This window comes from Oncorhynchus masou, chromosome 12 (genome assembly GCF_036934945.1).
Source record: "Oncorhynchus masou masou isolate Uvic2021 chromosome 12, UVic_Omas_1.1, whole genome shotgun sequence".
Classification (NCBI taxonomy): domain Eukaryota; kingdom Metazoa; phylum Chordata; class Actinopteri; order Salmoniformes; family Salmonidae; genus Oncorhynchus; species Oncorhynchus masou.
Window position 1 is genome coordinate 49,419,165 of NC_088223.1, and position 18,103 is coordinate 49,437,267.

General features: G+C 43.4%; 2 protein-coding genes across 3 annotated transcripts; one reads left to right on the forward strand and one right to left on the reverse strand.

Annotated features, from left to right (window-relative positions):
* Positions 1 to 79: 79 nt before the first annotated feature.
* On the reverse strand, positions 80 to 4,650 carry LOC135550265 (transmembrane protein 185-like). The gene is made up of 7 exons (XM_064980911.1): positions 4,383 to 4,650; positions 3,733 to 3,909; positions 3,388 to 3,595; positions 3,147 to 3,230; positions 2,855 to 3,031; positions 2,630 to 2,753; positions 80 to 2,462 (listed from the first exon to the last, which is right to left on the reverse strand). The coding sequence occupies exons 1-7, from the start codon at positions 4,418 to 4,420 to the stop codon at positions 2,218 to 2,220; spliced, it is 1,053 nt and encodes a 350-aa protein (XP_064836983.1). The 5' UTR covers positions 4,421 to 4,650; the 3' UTR covers positions 80 to 2,217.
* A 389-nt stretch (positions 4,651 to 5,039) lies between these two features.
* On the forward strand, positions 5,040 to 11,572 carry LOC135550263 (cysteine protease ATG4A-like). Of its 2 annotated transcripts, XM_064980909.1 has the most exons (13): positions 5,040 to 5,140; positions 7,895 to 8,005; positions 8,107 to 8,178; positions 8,268 to 8,366; positions 8,770 to 8,871; positions 9,115 to 9,187; positions 9,347 to 9,426; positions 9,527 to 9,768; positions 9,881 to 9,959; positions 10,081 to 10,226; positions 10,432 to 10,488; positions 10,576 to 10,687; positions 10,971 to 11,572. In XM_064980909.1, the coding sequence occupies exons 1-13, from the start codon at positions 5,131 to 5,133 to the stop codon at positions 11,033 to 11,035; spliced, it is 1,248 nt and encodes a 415-aa protein (XP_064836981.1). In that variant the 5' UTR covers positions 5,040 to 5,130; the 3' UTR covers positions 11,036 to 11,572. The 2 variants fall into 2 exon arrangements, with proteins under 2 accessions (XP_064836981.1, XP_064836982.1); XM_064980910.1 differs by lacking the exons at positions 7,895 to 8,005; positions 8,107 to 8,178 and having other exon boundaries at positions 5,083 to 5,140.
* The last annotated feature ends 6,531 nt before the right edge of the window (positions 11,573 to 18,103 follow it).

The following is an 18,103-nucleotide window of genomic DNA, read 5'->3' on the forward strand; positions in this document are numbered from 1 at the left end:
CGACTGACAAGTCCATGGAAACCATTCATTCCATTATTTGTATTCACTGTAAATTGCAGCAAATCAAGTAAACACAATGTGGAAACGGAAAAGTATTATTTCAATTTGAAATCAATGTTCATGCATTTGACAAGTCAACAAAATGACGACCAGATAACTGACAGTGATTTAAATGTTAATCAGCATTTAACACGTACTGAAGTGCTTGCTAGCAGAAAGAAAAACAGCTATATTGCACAAGAATGTGTATGATGAAAGGTTAGAAACAAGGTACAATAGAGGGGGAAATTATAACATTGGTCCGTTCTCGGTCAAAAACATGTTTTTAAATGAGTAATGCTCATCTCTCAGGCCAGCTGAGTGGTCACAGAACATAGACAAAACGAACAAAACATGAGGGGATAGATTAGAAGTTCAATGGGGTGGTGGGGAGACCATTTTGGATGAAGGGGAGTCACAATTTCACAAACAAATAATTTTTCACAGGTATAATAATAGAGAAGCGGCACTGCAGGTTTTCTCCCTTACATTACCCAATGTAGACCTGGTAGAAGACGCAAACAGGCTGTTTACCCATAATACTCAAGATTAATTGAAAACTAGAATACACTTCTAGGAACCTTGAGGTGAAGTTGTGCACCCTGAATCTGACATTATTGTAACAGCAAAAGCCAACTACAATGACTGTCATACTGCCATATACACTGACTATACCAAACATTGGGAACACCTTCCTAATATTGGCACCTACTAACACACCCCGTTCAAAGGCACTTAAATCGTTTGTATTGCCCATTCACCCTTTGAATGGCACACAAACAATCCATGTCCCAAGGCTTAAAAATCATTCTTTAACCAGTCCCCTTCATCTACACTGATTTAAAGTGGATTTAAAAAGTGACATCAATAAGGGATCATAGACTATCCAGGTGAAAGCTGTTGTGGAAAGAGCAGGTGTTCCTAATGTTTTTATACACTCAGTGCAAAGGGCCACTAGAGGAACAAGGTTGTAAACCTTAATACAATTGAGTGGACATAGATCAGGGTCTTAATTCAACCCTATGAAATCAAAACCAAACCATCCAAATACAAAAATGGGTGTTAGGGAATAATACTATATATACACACGCTATTATATTACAACAAATGTTCCTCACAATAGAGAAGTTAAATAATTTAATAAACAAAAGCAAATATACCCAAGTAGCAAGCTAATCTTAGGTTTAAAACGGTTAGACTAATAAGCATGATCGTGTTGTCATCTTAACATATAGTATTTGAGCTTTGATACAAAAAAAATAAAAATAAATCAGGGTTTGGGTAATTTGACAAACATACAACAAAATGTATCTTCAACTGGAATAAGGTGAAAGATATCTGAATTATAAAAGAGGATGAATGCTTTGGAGATATTTTGTTGGCGGCCAGAACATCACAAGGAAAATAGAAAGTACTATACAGTATATCACATAAAATCAATGAAAAGGAACTAATTATTTCCACTGCCAATACAATGGAAAAACACACGTTGATATAAGAGTGCCTTTTGTTCCACATACTCTGCCATGGATTTTTGTTTTCAGAAAAAAACATGTCCAAATTCCGGTCCCACCAGGTCCCATCACTCACTAGGAGTGACTTACATGGAAAGCTATGCTCTTCTGCCTCTTCTTTAAAGGAGAAGTTGTTTGTTTTTTATAATCAAATCTCTATTTCTGATGTAAATGGCATGTTATAGAAGGGTCCAGCTATCTTTTTATTTGTGATTTTACTTGTTTTTGAGAAACTTACCACAAACAGCAAATCACTTCCTCATCCTCGTTGTGCAATATGGGGGCCCAGAAAAAACATGAATGCTCCAAAAACACCAAAATAGGTTACTTTAGAAACGGTAAATCTCTCAGTATAGTGACACAGGTATCTAGATATGTACACAAGAAATCGCATCATCCCGAACTTTATCCGCAATGTTATATGCCGTTTCTAAAATTCCATATTTGGGTGTTTTTGGAGCCTTTGTTCATGTTTCAGGGCACCCATACTGCACAACAATATTGGGGGAGTGATTCGCCGTTTGGGGTAAGTGTCTACTGAACCTTCTAGAACATTCCATTTCCATAAAAAAATAGATATGTGGTTGTAAAAAATACTAATCCACCTGTCTGGTGCATGTGAAGTCCATCAAAGCTCTAAGAGCAGTTGTTGCAAAGCTTTAATTTAGTCAGGCATGTCAATGCACAGTTTTGGAGGAGGCACAAAGTACTTCCCTGGGCTCTGTGTGATCACCACACCATTTTTTTTGCTGAACATCGGGGCTATTTTTGGCGGGTCGTGTGCAGGCATCTCCTCGCACACCTCAGGGTCCTCGTGGTGCAGGTCATAAGAAACGTTCCCATACTCCCGCAGGAAGGGAAAGAGCTCAAGAAGAAACTGGCAGAAATCTTTTCGGATGCCAAACCACCCTGTTAGAAAAGAGAGAAAAACCCAGTTAAAACAAATATAGCTTGAAGCAACATTTAAAGAGTTACACTGACTGGATTCTCAGATGAATAAAAATAACACTGCCTCAATATGACAATATGCCAATTCATTCTGCTGCACTGCTATCACTGTCTGAGGAATAACTCACAGTGGTTGCCTCCTTTCTGGCCAAAGGTTGTGGCCATCAGAGTCACCAGGGATACCCAGAGAGGCACGAAAACTGACACATAGCTGGAGCTGTAGTGGCCATCCAATTTATGGACCAAGAGGATCTGAAGAGCCAATGACAGAGACAACAATAACAATGTCCCAACTTCTTTAACTCTCTGAACACACTAATAACTGGGGGGGGGGGGATGTCATGACCACATACCTCAAAAGTGAGCAAGGGTACAACGATTGTCATCCAGCTGATCGCCATGGTGATGTGAGTGCGCCGTTGCTCTGCGATAACGTCCATAGACCGCAGAAAGAGCACTGACCACACCATGTAGTAGAGCACCACAAGGCACAGGAAGGACATGAGGATCCACAGTGGCACACAGACGACCTGGACGACAAAAATCAACAGAATGTCTACATATATTTCCATTCCAACTCGCTATATATTGTACTCAATTCCCATAATATTTCAGACCTAAATATTAGGGAGGTAGTTCTCTTACCAGCCATGGCCAACTGATGATTTTATCCAGGCGCAGGGCAATGAAGATAAACTGGAGAATATTGACCGAGCACAAGATCTCCAACTAATACAAGGAGATAGGAAGAACAGAAAAAAATGGGTGAGGGGGGGAAATGAGGGAGATAGATACATATATCTATTATAAATCACCAAGATCTAGCCTAAATATTCTATTGGAGAAAAATAACATCCTTGTAACTGATAAAAAATGTCAGACTGACCTCTAGAGAGCGATCATGGCGGAAGCCCCACACACATGCTGCAACAGAGACAGGTGAGACGAAGAAGAGGGGCATGAAGACCAGCAGCCAGAAGTGGGTGCCCCTCGCCACACGGTCACACACCAGAACCTCAAAGGTGAGCAGGAGTAGGTGGATCCCAACCGCTATCAGCATGGCCTTGAACTCCACACAGGTTTCACCCTCAGCCCTGCATTGCCAGCATAACAGGAACAGTAAATAAGGCATACTAGTCAGCAGTGATAGGTATGGCAACCAGACAGTGTCATATTGATAGCTAATGACAACCACACTGACAGGAAAACAAAACAAAACATAAAAGCACACCTGTACTGTGGGTTATGGGACCAGACGCCTGTGCCAACTGAGGCACCGATGATAACCATTAGCTTCCATAGCCAAATGGGGGCAAACACAGCCCAATAGCTCCAATGGATGATGCCATCCAGACGCAAGGACAGTAGAACAGAGAACAGCAACAGACAGGCATAGATGAGGAATTTACTGAGAAGGGAGGGGGAAAAAAACAATTTCATCAACCATGAGTCTACTCAGCAATAAATTGAGTTTACTACTCATCAGATTATGTTAGCGCAGGCTGGTACAAAAATGTGCACCCCGTGTAATTCCAGAACAAGGAAACTGAGCTCAGTGGAGTCAGCCATTCCGACTATTCAGCTGGTTTGATATCTAGCTAGTTGGCATAAAAACAATTAACGTTACCTAGCTAATAATAGCGACTGTAAAACAAGGCTGGCTAGCTAACGTCAATGTTTGCTAACTTGGCTAATGCTGTCCTTCCCCAATATAATAGCTAAATTAGTTTGCTAATGCTAGCTAGTTCGTTAGTTGGGTCAGAAGTCCTAATGGTTCACCGGTTCAGATAGCTCGCTAGTTCGCTAACGTTAAGTTAGTTAAGTTTCTGGTAGCTCGAACGCGAGACGTTAATTTAACAGCTAGATTTCTCTTTACGTTACCTGGGATTGAAGTCTTGAAAGAATCCCCGAAGATTCATGACTATATTTTATATCCTTATTTGGATTAACAATAAAATTACGTATCAAAAGGATGTTTTTTTTTTATCAAACTGCTTGCTATTGCAGTTCACGCTAGCTAGAGAGATAGGCCACTAGGGGCGTCATGTACAGTAAGGCTACTGCCACTGGCAACAATGTAGCTAATGTTGTCAAAGCAGCTTGCTACAATGATAATGGAGCATGTTCGACATTGCAGAAGACTGCCGACTGACTGATCTACAAAGAACACTGCCTCGTAACTAACTACTCATTATTTTTTGTAGATCAGTCAGTCACAATTGACCCGTGATACACTACTACGAACGTTTTTTGACTGATATATACATTGTAGCCTAAACGCACGTAAAAATCAAATAGGATCATGTTTTAAAGCAACGGGGACGGATTTAATAATTGAGACAATGAAAGTGAATATTTTTCATATCGGAATTAGCCATATTTAAGTATGTCCATAAACATTTGTTTTGAATTGGGTGAAAAAACTACAAAAACCAGACTGTCAAGTAATGTTTTGCAGTATGGAAACTCTCACGTTGATTCGTTATGAACAAAACATTTTGGTAGATGTAGTTTATAATGTTTTCAAATGTTATTAGTTGTCACGAATCACAAACGCATTTAAACTACATTATCCAATAGGTTACACTATGCGTGTATCCTGCCTTTTAACGCCAATGACAGCCGAAGGATGGAGGCAGGTAATAGCCACTAAAACAAATACCTTATTCACGTATTATATGCGCCTTTCATTTAGTCCCTTACATGTGTTGTCAGATCCTCCTGCCATTGAACCAAAAACATGTTTTCTAAAGATGTTTGGTCGTTATTAACTTGCCCCTGTAAAAAGCTATGGCTGATGTGAAATTTTTAGCCATTGTTGTTTCCTTGGTGGCCTGTTTCGCTCACTTGTCTACCCGGCGGCTTTCATAACATTTTGAAAAGCGAGGCATTGTCAGTGGAATGTACTTCTCTGAAGTACGATATGTAGTTTTTTCCAGTGTTAGGATACTATGATAATTTGGTCACACACAGTATTGTACTGTAGTCGGTAGTGTGCAGTTACACTCGTAGACGCTACTTTAGCCCTATTGACGATAGTGTCTTATGGCAGGGGGAGTTTTGTTAATAAGAGCTCCGACGCTTGCTCAAAACATTAACACGCATGGCTTGCGGTACTGTTTTAGGAACGTGTCTTTCATATCAGTGAAATAATCAAATAAAAAAGGTCAATTACTACATGCCTTTTATAGGGTTAGTGTTCCCACACGGCCATATCTTCACCGCTAGTTTACAGAAGACATGGGCCGCCACCTGTGCTAATTAGCTATTTTCTTCGATGAGGTTTAATGGCGTTTGCATTACCGCCACCTATTAGACTGGAGTATAACCTCCCTTTATGCTTTGCTTAATTTATTTATTTTTTCCTCAACAAAAAACAATTACAACAAATACCCTACCATCTAACACTACACTCACAAAAAAAGTATAATAAATACCGTAGTCCGACTTCAGGCCAACATCCTGAAAAGATGGGACACCACCCCTTAACACACCCTGTAATTCTTCTGATGTCAAGTCTCGCACACCCAAATACCTCACTGCAGCTGCCACCACAACCTATTTTCTGCGCCTTACTTTTCATCCCTCCCTTCATCAGTACAGTTGATAACCATTACTATAAATTCCAAAAATCCAATCTTACTGAAACATATCACTTGTTGATTTATCCCTCTGTACTGGTACAGATCTACTACTCACACCACTCCTCTCAGGATCCCTCCCCATTGACCCATCTTCCTCTACTTTCTTCACTGCCTCAGCATATGACAACTTTTGCACTACTCTAACCCTGGAAACTTCAACCTGCCTCTCTCGCAAGGGACATTTCTGATCCCCAGCCCCATGGGCACCCCAACAATTAACACATATCACTACTTTCCCCAATGGTACACATTCCTTTGTCTCATGCCCTTCTGCACACTTCTCACACCAAGGAACCTTCCCCCAACACACTGCTGCCACATGCCCATAAGCTTGACACCTGTAACAATGTAATGTAGTTGGCACAAAAGCTCGTACAGGATAACTTCTATATCCTAACAACACTTTGTCGGGCAGACTCAACATCAAAACAGACAGTGTATTCTGGTTCTCCACTCGGTGCCACTCACGACAAGCATCTCCAACACTGAGAATCTTCCCCTTCAGTTGGTCAGCTTTCACATTTACTGCTACCCCAGTAATCACTCCTTTCAATGGCACCGTTTTCCTGAGAGCATAATAATTCACATCTCTTGCCCTCATTAGTTTAACACGGAGCACCTACTCCCTCTGACCAGCAGAAACACATATAATTAGCACAAGACCACTTCTGATTACCCTCACAGATTCCACAGCACCCAACTCTGTAATTGACCCACACTGAAATCTCAAATGGATCAGCCAAAAGGCAAGGGTCCACTTTCTCAAAAAATTTCACTCCTACTGTCACAGACTCATCTTTATCCTGACCCTCGGTGCTAGCCCGGGCACCACACCTACCACCTCTGATACCCCCCCCCCATTCTTCCCCCATATTCCAAGTGTAAGTCTCCTTATGATAATACTGCACTTCTCCTGACATACGCCATTTAACCAGCTGTCACAATCTCCTTTATAATCAGCACGAACCCCTCGGGAAGTAGCGCTCAACAGTGCATCCCACATGTAAACCCCTAATTAGCTATCTAGCATGCTCTGAACACTTGTGTGTAAGCTGAAAGGCGCTGCATGGTCAATCCAATGTCTGCATTGGACGTGCAGCATTTACGGTGATACGGCCTCAGCAGGGTATTCATACTTCTTGCACTTAACAGAGCATTTTGAGAGGCGCACAGCCTCTGTGTGACTCCAGAGGCTCCGCGATTGCGGTCACACCGTCCATACGGCACCTCCGACCATATTTTCGGACCAATCATTATTGTCTCTAACTGGGGGATGAAGTGTAGTGTTTGTCAGTATATGGGATCTGTACAACACCGAAAGATTCTTTCTCGCTGACATGAAAGATGAAGGGCCGTATGAGCATATGTTTTCAAAGAAACGTTTCGAAAAGCGATGATTATTGATGTTTCTAAACGTTAAAACACAGCATGGATTTGTAGTTTACACAGAGCCACATCTGGGCAAATGCAATGGTGGCAAATACTTCATACGGAGAAGGGTTTTTGAGATCTAGTGTACAGCCTACACTGTGTGTTAGCAGACGTCTACAAATAGTGTTGGAAACAACAAACCAACCTGCATGTCTAATAATTCCAGCAAACCTAAATTATTATATCAAATTGCGGCTAAATAACAACCCATATTCCCCAAACGTCTTGTGTATAAACTCTATGAACTGGTGCATCACATCATATATGTTTATTGACACGTCTTCTTTTACGTCTCCCATTTTCCATGTCTCGTTTCAGTATTAGCCAAGTATGAAAACCAGATAAATGTGTTTTCTGAATTCCTTGAAGACTTGCCTGACACCGATGAACCTGTGTGGGTTTTAGGAGAGTGTTACAATGTTAAAACAGGTAGGCCGGCATCTTCCAGCAGTCAGATTGTGATTTTATATGTGGGGGAAAAAAGAAGCAGAATAAAGGGCTTGACGGTGCTTCTTGTTGTGTGGTCACAGAAAAGACAGAACTCCTATCAGACGTTCACTCGCGGCTATGGTTCACCTACAGGAAAAAATTCTCTCCCATAGGTGAGTGAAACGGGCAGATGTTATTGTGACATCCAATTGATGGCTAGTTGCTTTAACGGTTTAAGTGTCTATCTTTGCTTGGTCTGTAGGCGGAACAGGCCCCTCTTCAGATACAGGCTGGGGATGCATGCTACGGTGTGGGCAGATGATTCTTGCACAGGCCCTGGTATGCTCACAGCTGGGACGAGGTGAGGAGGATGTTTCAGGAGTTGTGCACATAGCTGTATGGGGTGGGGATCTATGGAACTGCATCAGCAAAGGGGTGTTTTATGTGTGAATTATTCATCTGGGGGAGAGATTTTGAGGATCCCAAATAGGTCATGATATGTACAGTACTATGTAATCAATTCAACAGTGAGAAAGAGAAAGGGTATCAGAATGCATAGCTGCGGGAATTAGGGGTGATGAGGGTGCTGCAGCACCCCCTGAAAAATCAGAGTATATATATTTTTTGCTGTTGTGAATTATTATTATTTTTTTCACAAAGGTAGTGCACTGGGCCTTTACTAGTCCTGTATTCCCTGACCATAGCATCTGTAGCATGGCTATGTCAGAATGGCACAGTGATTGTGGCCTGTCTTCCTGTTGTAGCCTGGCGTTGGAGGGCAGAGGAAGGACAGCCAGAGGAGTACCATCGTATCCTCCACTGTTTCCTGGATAGGAAAGACAGCTGTTACTCCGTACACCAAATGGGTAAGACAGAGTCATAAGCTAACCCTGCCCTGACCACACCTACCATGAATCAGCAGATCAAAACAACAATTCTCTCACATTCCTATAATTTTCTAGAGGACAGGTCCTCAAAGTAAAAAGGTGTAACTTGAAGAAAGAATATCAAATAGCCTGATGAATATAGGCGACAGGTTAGACAGGCTAGAAAGGAGCCATGACTTAGACCTTTGCAGTGAACTTTGTTTGCCTTTTACCTGCTTGCAGCTCAGATGGGAGTCGGTGAAGGGAAGTCTGTGGGAGAGTGGTATGGCCCAAACACAGTTGCGCAAGTACTCAAGTAAGTATTTTATGAGCATGCTTTACGACTGATCAATTCATTTCTGAATATTGATTACGGAACATTGAAAAGATCAGTAATCAGTGGACTCAGTGACTTCAAGACTTCAAGTTAAAATAAGTTTGGGCCACGAATAAGAAACCGGTTATCTCTCCTCAGGAAACTTGCACTATTTGATGACTGGAATTCTCTTGCTGTGTATGTGTCAATGGACAACACGGTGGTGATCGAGGACATCAGTACGTTTTTCTTCCCCTCACTTGTTGAACTCTTACCATCTGAAAGTTCTGTATAGGATGCCAAAAGGACACAAATGTTTTCTTTCCATGTCCTCTCCAGAGAAGCAGTGTCGCCAGGCAAGCAGAGGGAGCAGATTGCGGCCCAGACCCTGTGGCTGGGGGGAACCTTTCACCTCTGGAGAAACACCAGAGCAAGCCTGTTTGCACACGCATGGGAACAGAGCCACGATGTGTCCACATTCTCAATCCCAGTCTCGTTCTGACTGGAGGCCCCTGCTACTGGTCATACCTCTCCGTTTGGGAATCAACCACATTAACCCTGTCTACATCCAGGCCCTCAAGGTACAATTAATTCTTCTGTTCTTATACAATTGATACGAAATTAGAATATTCCTGTAGTTACTGTTGCCTTTTAAATAGTTATACTGGTCTCACTCTGTGTTCTCCCATTCAGGAGTGTTTTAAAATACCACAATCCTGTGGTGTGCTAGGAGGAAAGCCCAATCTGGCCTATTACTTCATCGGATTTGTAGGTGAGTCTAAGAGGAAGCCATAAGTGGAGGTTTCCAAAAAGGAAGCAAAATAAATACAAATAATCCAAACCTGTGAGTTGTCAAGCCACTGTGTTCAGCCAGGCCTGTATGTGTCCTTCAGGAGAGGAGCTGATCTACCTGGACCCCCACACCACCCAGTCAGCCGTGGAGTCAGAGGCTGGCAGCGGAGTGGACGACCAGAGCTACCACTGTCTGAGGAGTCCACGCCGCATGAAGATCACCAACCTGGACCCCTCTGTGGCCCTGGTGAGAGCTGAACCCACACACCGACCACCACAACCTGCTCTGCTACCGGGCTTCCTGTCTCACGGGCCTTGTTTGCATAGTTAAAAAAATATGTTTTTTTTAAGTGGCAAATTCTAAAGTGTTGATCCAATGTGAATTTTGTGTACAGTGGTGATGATTTTGCCAAATCAAAATTCAATTATTTATTCATTTTTTCCCCCCCAAGGGATTTTTTTGTAAGAGTGAGGATGACTTTGACAGTTGGTGTAACCTGGTCCAGCAGGTAAGAGTCATCCACTCAAGTCACACGTCAATGCAGATGGAGGTTATTCTCTTGTGATTGAGACCCGTGTTCTTGTCCTTTTTTAAGGAGATCCAGATGAAGAGGAACCTGCGGATGTTTGAGCTGGTGGAGAATCACCCGCCCCACTGGCCCCCCTTCGTTCCTCCCACCAAACCAGAGGTTCAGAGCACAGGGGCAGGTATGAGCTATGTCACCAGACAGACCCATGATATTACACCAATAACAAATTCTGGCTGCAAATAATTATAGGGATACGGGTATCCAGCTTCCACTCTTATTTCTCTATATTGTTTTGAGATTACAGTATACAGGAAGTGTATTTATTTATAGGTGCATGACTGCTCCTTATTACTTGTACCGTATTGAAACTTCTATGTGGTGTTTAATCTCAACTGCAACCTACAATCTAAATCGAGTGTGCCGTGTCAAACGGATTACTGTCATGTTCTCTTTTTGAACAGAGTTCATTGAATCGTCCGACAAGCTGTTTGAGTGTGAAGAGGAGTTTGAGATCCTTAACGTGTGACCAGCTCCCACTCCCCTCCGCCCAGTTCAGTGGATGATGGCGATTGGGTTGATTCCCTTGGCCACTATCTTCCATACTGTGCTGTAGAAGTGCCTCAGAACAACACCAAGCATTAACTGCTTACCACTTTGCAAAAAAAAAAGATAAGAAAAGATTCTGGACAACAACTCAAAACAAAGTGAGCAAATGAAGCCAGAAACGTGATGTACACCGTAAATACAAGCTGGCACTGTCTCATTTTGATGTTGTAACTAGGAAACAAAGCCAGGGTCCTACAGTAGGTGAAGACAGGGGTGAGGATGATATCTCCTCATTACACACTACCTCCTGATGCCAGGAGACAGCAAATCTACAGACACGTTTTTTTTTTCCAGGGTTAAAATACAAACATTCAACAAATAACTTAAGAAAAGTGCCTCTCTTAAATATGTGTATGTTATTCAATGGTTAGAATAAGGGGTCTCCCAAGGTATTGGTGTGGAATTCCCCCCCTCCCCCTCGTGTAAATATGCCTGACAATAAAGATATTTAAATATATATGATAATTCAGCCTCAGGGTTGATATTCTGTTTTAGTACCATCTTCCTCGTGGGTATTTCTGAGGAGCTAAAATGGCCTTGTGCACAGTATCAGGTGGAAAGGGAATGTGTAGAATAGAGCCTTGAGTGGTCATTAGCAAAACTGGCTTGTTTTCTTGTGATGAACCTAACCCATCTTTTCCTGCAAACCCCTTTCCACTGATGAATTGTTGTTCTATGATGGTTATTGATTGTCCCTGCAGCCCACTGTATTAGTACTGAAGATGATAGCCTGTGGTGACAACTGAATTATAATGGTTCTAGTATTACTGGGTTTCATCTAACCCAGTAAATGAAGACAAGCTGTGGATAACAGCATTTGCTTTATTTTAATGGTATAATCCTATCTCAGGCATAAAAGGGTGATATCACCGGGGTGTGGCAATCCAATATGAAACAGTTATTATTTTAATTTTTTTCAGAACCCAAAAGTGATGACTTCCATACAGGTACAGAGCAACTTTCCAGTAAATGCTCTGTGAAATATAAGAAAATAAACCCCCCCTCTCTTGACTCACAAAAAATTCATCAGTAAGGCCCACACAAAAAGTATATTCAAATTGACAACCAATACAAAACCAACTTCTTTGCAAGGAGCTATAGGAATATGTTCTCCAAGTGTAGCAACAACCACCAAAAGAAAATAAACATTACAGACATTTTCAATATGAATAATTAAAATGAGAAGAAATAACTTCCATTTATTTATTTCTCATTCTATAGACAACGAGGCTGAGTATTCACAATCTGGTTTACTCTGTATTAATCCATTCAAAAGCAGGATAAACCAGTGACATCCGACACATACAAATCACTGTTTGGATGAGAAGTACGACGAGGTGAGCTATGAAACCGTCGCATTTATATATTTGTCCAGTATACATGAAAAGGGCATTCAGGAGTAGTCAGTTTGATATGATGTTACACCAAGTCAGTGTTGATGACAACTTTGGGGGGGGGGCAGGGTGCAGGACTTACCAGCCTCGGGTGTGCCATGTGTATGGGGCTATGTATGAGCCATGTGTATGGGGCTCCAAAGAGACATGTCCATGTATTCATCACAGTGAATGATCAACATCACTAAGGCTGTCCTTTGGTGAACAGCTATGTGGAAGTATCATCATGTGGCCCTGGGGCCCCACCTGGTCTGAGGAGAACGTTGGTGGCACTAGGTGTTTGAGGAGGAGTGGGAGTCACATTGACTTCTGAAGGGATATAATCTGCATCATGTGGCCCTGGGCCAGGAGTCATTGGTGTAACGGATGTGAAACGGCTAGCTTAGTTAGCGGTGCGTGATAAATAGCGTTTCAATCAGTGACGTCACTTGCTCTGAGACCTTGAAGTAGTAGTTCCCCTTGCTGTGCAAGGGCCGTGGCTTTTGTGGAGCGATGGGTAACGATGCTTCGAGGGTGACTGTTGTTGATGTGTGCAGAGGGTCACTGGTTCGCACCCGGGCATGGGCGAGGGGACAGTTTAAAGTTATACTGTTACATTGGCATATAACTGCCCGCCACTGAGGGTGTATGTGTACTCTGATGATAGACATGAAGGAAAGGGGGGGCTTGGATGAGAGGTATTTTTCACATAATGTAGCGCATGAAGTTATTTGGTGGTAATTGTCTGGAATGTTCAGGCTGTTCTCTTCAATAAGTGGGAGTCAGAGGTGTTACTGCTGGAGAAATGAAAGGCTTGGGGCCCAAATCCTCAGCCCAGACAGACCCTCTGTCACTGGGAGAACCACAGACGGAGGTGCCAGAGGTGTGTATCAGAGACATTGCCACTGCTGCCGGATACACTGACGGGGCTGGTGGTGGAGGTGCAGGCACCGTGACTGAGGCTCTCTTCAAGGTTTTTATTGATGCAGACATTACAGAGAGCCAAGGCGCCAGTCCCTGGGCTGATCAGTTGTTCACCTGTCCCCTCTCCTTGGCTAGAGGATTGGTTAGGGCGGTGGACTTAATCTCTTTCACTTTTCTGTGGGGACAGTTTGCGTACAACAGTGTCAGTCCTTGAGGAGCGCTGGAGCCCAGTCCGGCTGGGTGGCAGGTTCACGTGGTGACTACAGAGCCGGGGTTTGATGGGAATGATTGACTCTTGCTCCGCGGCCTGAAACCAGGGATGGCCACCAGGATGGTCTTGTGCATGTTCTGAGCCACTACAGGGTCACCTGAGTCTACCTGCAACCAGATCTCTGCAGGCCCAGTAGAGGACGAGCGTCCCATCTCGATAAAGAAGAAGCACTCGGAGTGACCACAATGACAGACATTCATCGTAGGCAGGTTCACAGACAGCGTCTCTTGGCAGAGGCACAGGCCCGTTAGGTTCTTGGTTTGAAGATGGTGCCAGGAGAGATTGTCCAGCATCCATAATTCAACTCCTCAGTGTCCTAGTGCTCTTTTTTCTCCTAGATACTCAGGTCATTCAGAGCCAGGTACCTATCCTCTTGCTCCTCCGCATTCTTCGCTCTCATGATGAAGTTCTCATCCTTAGTGCACAGGCCTATCAGGTGCTTGTGTTTAGAATCTCCCCTCTTACCAACAGTGAAACACTGATACAGATCAATTACCTTCTTAGGAGAACTCACAGCACTGGGAGATTTCGAAATGAATTGTACTCCAAGCGTGCAGTGATTTTTCCTCTGGCTAACGGTGAGCACTGCTCCCGAGGGAAGATGTTGTTGTTGTTGATTATGGTGGTTTCAGGGTAGGTGAATAGCAGCTATGCAAAATATATTCTCCTTTGTTATACCTCTGCAGTCAGGTGTTTTCGCCATTTTCAAAGCGCTGAACGTTCCGGGGAAACCACCAACTTTTAGTGCTCAGTAGCTTGTACATGTTTTGATTTTCTAATACATTTACTTACACGATCAGCTAATCACCAGGTACTTCGCAACTAAAAGCCACAATATTTGCTGTGCAATTGCAATTTCACTACACATCTTCAACTAATAATCGCTAATTTTTCTTGAAGCAGGATGCACTTCGGTAAAATTAAGACGACACTTAAATTGAACAGGTCTGCGTTTCGATTGGTCGGTCTTTAGGGTTTATGATTTACTATAACATACAACACTACCAGCCAATAAGATCGAGAGGTTTTGACAATAATTAAGTACATTTTGTTTTAAATGGTTCGACACTTCGTCTATGTTGGAGCACTATAAAATGGTACGTAACATAGAAGTTGGGCAATTATGAAACAAAGATGCCAGTGTGACAACTCTATGCTATAGGTTGTGTATTTAGCGGTCCATATAATTGACTCGTCACGGTGGTTGGCTACAGACCTATTGTATTATTATTATTATTTTTTATTTTTTTTGCAACATGTAATACTTCATCTCTCAATTTCAAAGAGTTTTGGAGCCAGTCATATTATTTTGCAACAAATCAGTTTTATAAACTCAAGGGACAGTGCAAGATATCTGAGCAGAGTTTACACTTGTTTTGGCTCACAATGTTTTAGCTACTCACTCTGCTGATGCAAATTGTAATGAGGATGGCCTACGTATAGGATTATATTGGCCTATTATGGGCCACGTTCAGTTTCCAAACGCTGTCGAACGTTGCCATGAATAGAGCCGACATGATTACATGTCGGAGACGGAGAGGCATGTTTGTATCTGAACGTTCCAAACCTTTGTGTGGTGCTGAACGCGCCCTTGGTACCGTCCCGTTCAGCCTTAGGGGGGCAGTGTAGCGCATACTGGTGTTGAGATGAAAACACGAATCTTTAAATGCCCGGATTCTGATACTGTAATAGAATGGCACTTTGTCCACTGGACAATTGTTTCCAAATAAAGCTGTTCGATGCAAGTTTCCTTTATTCATCTACGTTGGCTTTTAGTGCATAGTTGCGTCACAAGATACGGTACTTGCATTGCCCACGCTCAAGCACGGTGTGACGAAACCAACCAAATGCAATTGCAATATGGGAACTCTTGCACATGGGAACTCTACTCATAATGCGCTGCAGTTATCCACTTTAAATTGTCATAGTAACTCGTTATGATCTGGTGGTTAAGTCTAGTTTGTATACAGTTCATGACACATACAGTAGTTTGATACCTGCAGGAACACAGTCACTTGGACCACAGTTACTGTCCCAGTTACTGTCCCTGTATAGGTTGTTTCTGCACTCCTACCAGCCAGTAGGTCTCCTCCATGCCTCCATTCCCCTATCTCCAGCTCTCTCGGATCAGCTCCTCTGTGCTAGAGGAGTAATGCTCCAGGATCCACAGCACAGAGTCTAGAATGTTGGTCTCCCTCCCTTTTGTTAATGTTCTTAAACTGGGATTGATTGGGAACAGGGTTAAATGAATATTGAAATTGATTGAAATTTCACTGACAAAAGGTTTGCTTAGTCAAATGTTTGTTTCTTTCTTGATTTCATGAAGACGCCGATTGTGAGCTGTTTTTGATGCCTCGGATGTCTCCAGGCTAAGGTACCTGGTCAAAGATGTCATCAAAGTGCGCCTGTCTGCCTGTTCGTTCCAGCACTGTTTCATCAGAAGGACACACTCCAGGGCGGACGTGGTCTGGTGACACCACAGCATCGTGGAGGAGGGTTTCTCACCTTCTGGATGATATTTGACAGACGGGAAGAGAGCATTGGGACCATGCATGCAACTGACCACGTATATGTACACACATTCAAATGAAGCCTGAATCACTCGCGCATATTAAACTAAACTGTTAAACCTGTTTTTGATTGTGTCGGGGGTTGTGATTGGATGAGCGATCCCTACCTTCAGCAGACAGTAGGGAGGTGTTGCTGCTATTACCAGCTGTTAAAAAAATTTCAATATGTGGAAATACCTAATACAGTACTAGTGTCACGCCCTGATCTGTTTCACCTGTCCTTGTTATCGTCTCCACCCTCTCCAGGTGTTGCTTGTTTTCCCCCAGTGTATTTATCCCTGTGTTTCCTGTCTCTCTGTGCCAGTTCGTCTTGTGTGTTTCCAAGTCAACCAGAGCTTTTCCTGCTCTCCTGCTTTTTGCTATTCTCACTTTTTCTAGTCCCCCCCCGGTTTTGACCCTTGCCTGTTTCTGGACTCTGTACCCGCCTGCCTGACCATTCTGCCTGCCTTGACCATGAGCCCGTCTGCCCCTCTGTACCTCTTGGAGTCAGGATCTGGTTCTGACCTTTTTGCCTGTCCACGACCATTCTCTTGCCTACTCCTTTTGGATTATTAAACATCTTAAACTCCAACCATCTGCCTCCTGTGTCTGCATCTGTGTCTCGCCTTGTGTCATGATAACTAGAGTCCAATTGAGAGGAGAATCATCAAAGGGATGCACAGGAAGACTATATGATGGAATGTTTCCACTCCTGACACCGAAATAGGACGGATAAAACGTAATATTAGAACATCATATAGTAAACATAGCATTTGCCTGATTTACAAAAAAGACCCTTAGCTTCCTGAAGTTACCACAAACTATATCAACATTCCACCACCACACCCTGTTCTAATTCTCTGTTCCACTTCCCTCTAGAGAAAGATGTCTTCTCTATGAACAGATGGTGACCTTCTCTTCCTGTTTTTTTTGCTGGTGTGTTTGTGTGTGTGTGTGGGCGTGAGTGAGGGCAGTGTGTTAGTGTGTGTGTTCCTTTGTCTGCGTTTAACCCCCCCCCCCCTCTACCCTATGTGTTTTTGTATAATTTGCTGTGTTCTCCCATCACCTCCTGTGCATAAGGTGCCTGGAATGAACCAGCAGTTGGAGGCTGGGCTGGGGCCCTGATGAAAAGTGGGTGCTGCAGCCCAGAGACCTGACCATCCCAGGGTCTAGGTCCACATGGTGGGTGGGTAGCAGAGGCCAGGACTGCCTATCTGTGTCCAGCACCACATACTCCAGTAGGCTGGCCCCGGAGCCATTGGTCCCCGACACGCTGGCGGAACCCGTAGAAAGACATATTTCTGGAGTGGCGCACCAGGTCGGCTCCAGACATCGACTACCCAACGTCACGCACACTGCATAGCGTTAGCCATGAAGAGGATAGAGCTGTAGACGGTGCCAAACGGGGAATGTGGAAAAGGATATAAGAACATACTGATGTAACACAAATGCAAATATTCAAAACCAGGGACACTCCCAACAATCTGATTTAGCCCAAACTATGGCTATTCATGAAAAAAACCTTTAGCCCCAGATCTCCTCAGCTCATTCAGCTGTACCTGATGTGTCTTGTAGGAGGCATTTTCCTCTGAGTTCATGGTGGCGGTCAAGACAGCGTTGCGTGCTCTCCGCGGCTTGCCGTGGTTGATGAGTGGCCTAGGCAACCCTTGAGTGGCATGGATGTCTGGCAGTCCTCATCGATGATGACATACTCGAAGGTGGCGCCCAGAGACAGTGAGCGAACATTGTCGATCGTCTCCATAGTTAGCCGCGCTGCAGTCTGAGGCAGGACCTTAGCAAACAGAGGGTCACATTTCCAAGGTCCCACTATCCCTGCCTTGAACACACAGCAGATCGGGCCACATGGGACA

Bases quoted from the DNA above. Each gene is read 5' to 3' on its own strand.
- LOC135550265 (XM_064980911.1), bottom strand. From the start codon at position 4,420: ATGAATCTTCGGGGATTCTTTCAAGACTTCAATCCCAG. The intron at 3,231-3,387 runs GTCAGTCTGACA...TCCTTGTATTAG, and splicing joins GCCATGATCGCTCTCTAGAG to TTGGAGATCTTGTGCTCGGT. The intron at 2,463-2,629 runs GTGAGTTATTCC...CTTTTCTAACAG, and splicing joins CCAGAAAGGAGGCAACCACT to GGTGGTTTGGCATCCGAAAA.
- LOC135550263 (XM_064980909.1), top strand. The intron at 9,188-9,346 runs GTAAGTATTTTA...ATCTCTCCTCAG, and splicing joins ACAGTTGCGCAAGTACTCAA to GAAACTTGCACTATTTGATG. The intron at 10,489-10,575 runs GTAAGAGTCATC...TCCTTTTTTAAG, and splicing joins GGTGTAACCTGGTCCAGCAG to GAGATCCAGATGAAGAGGAA.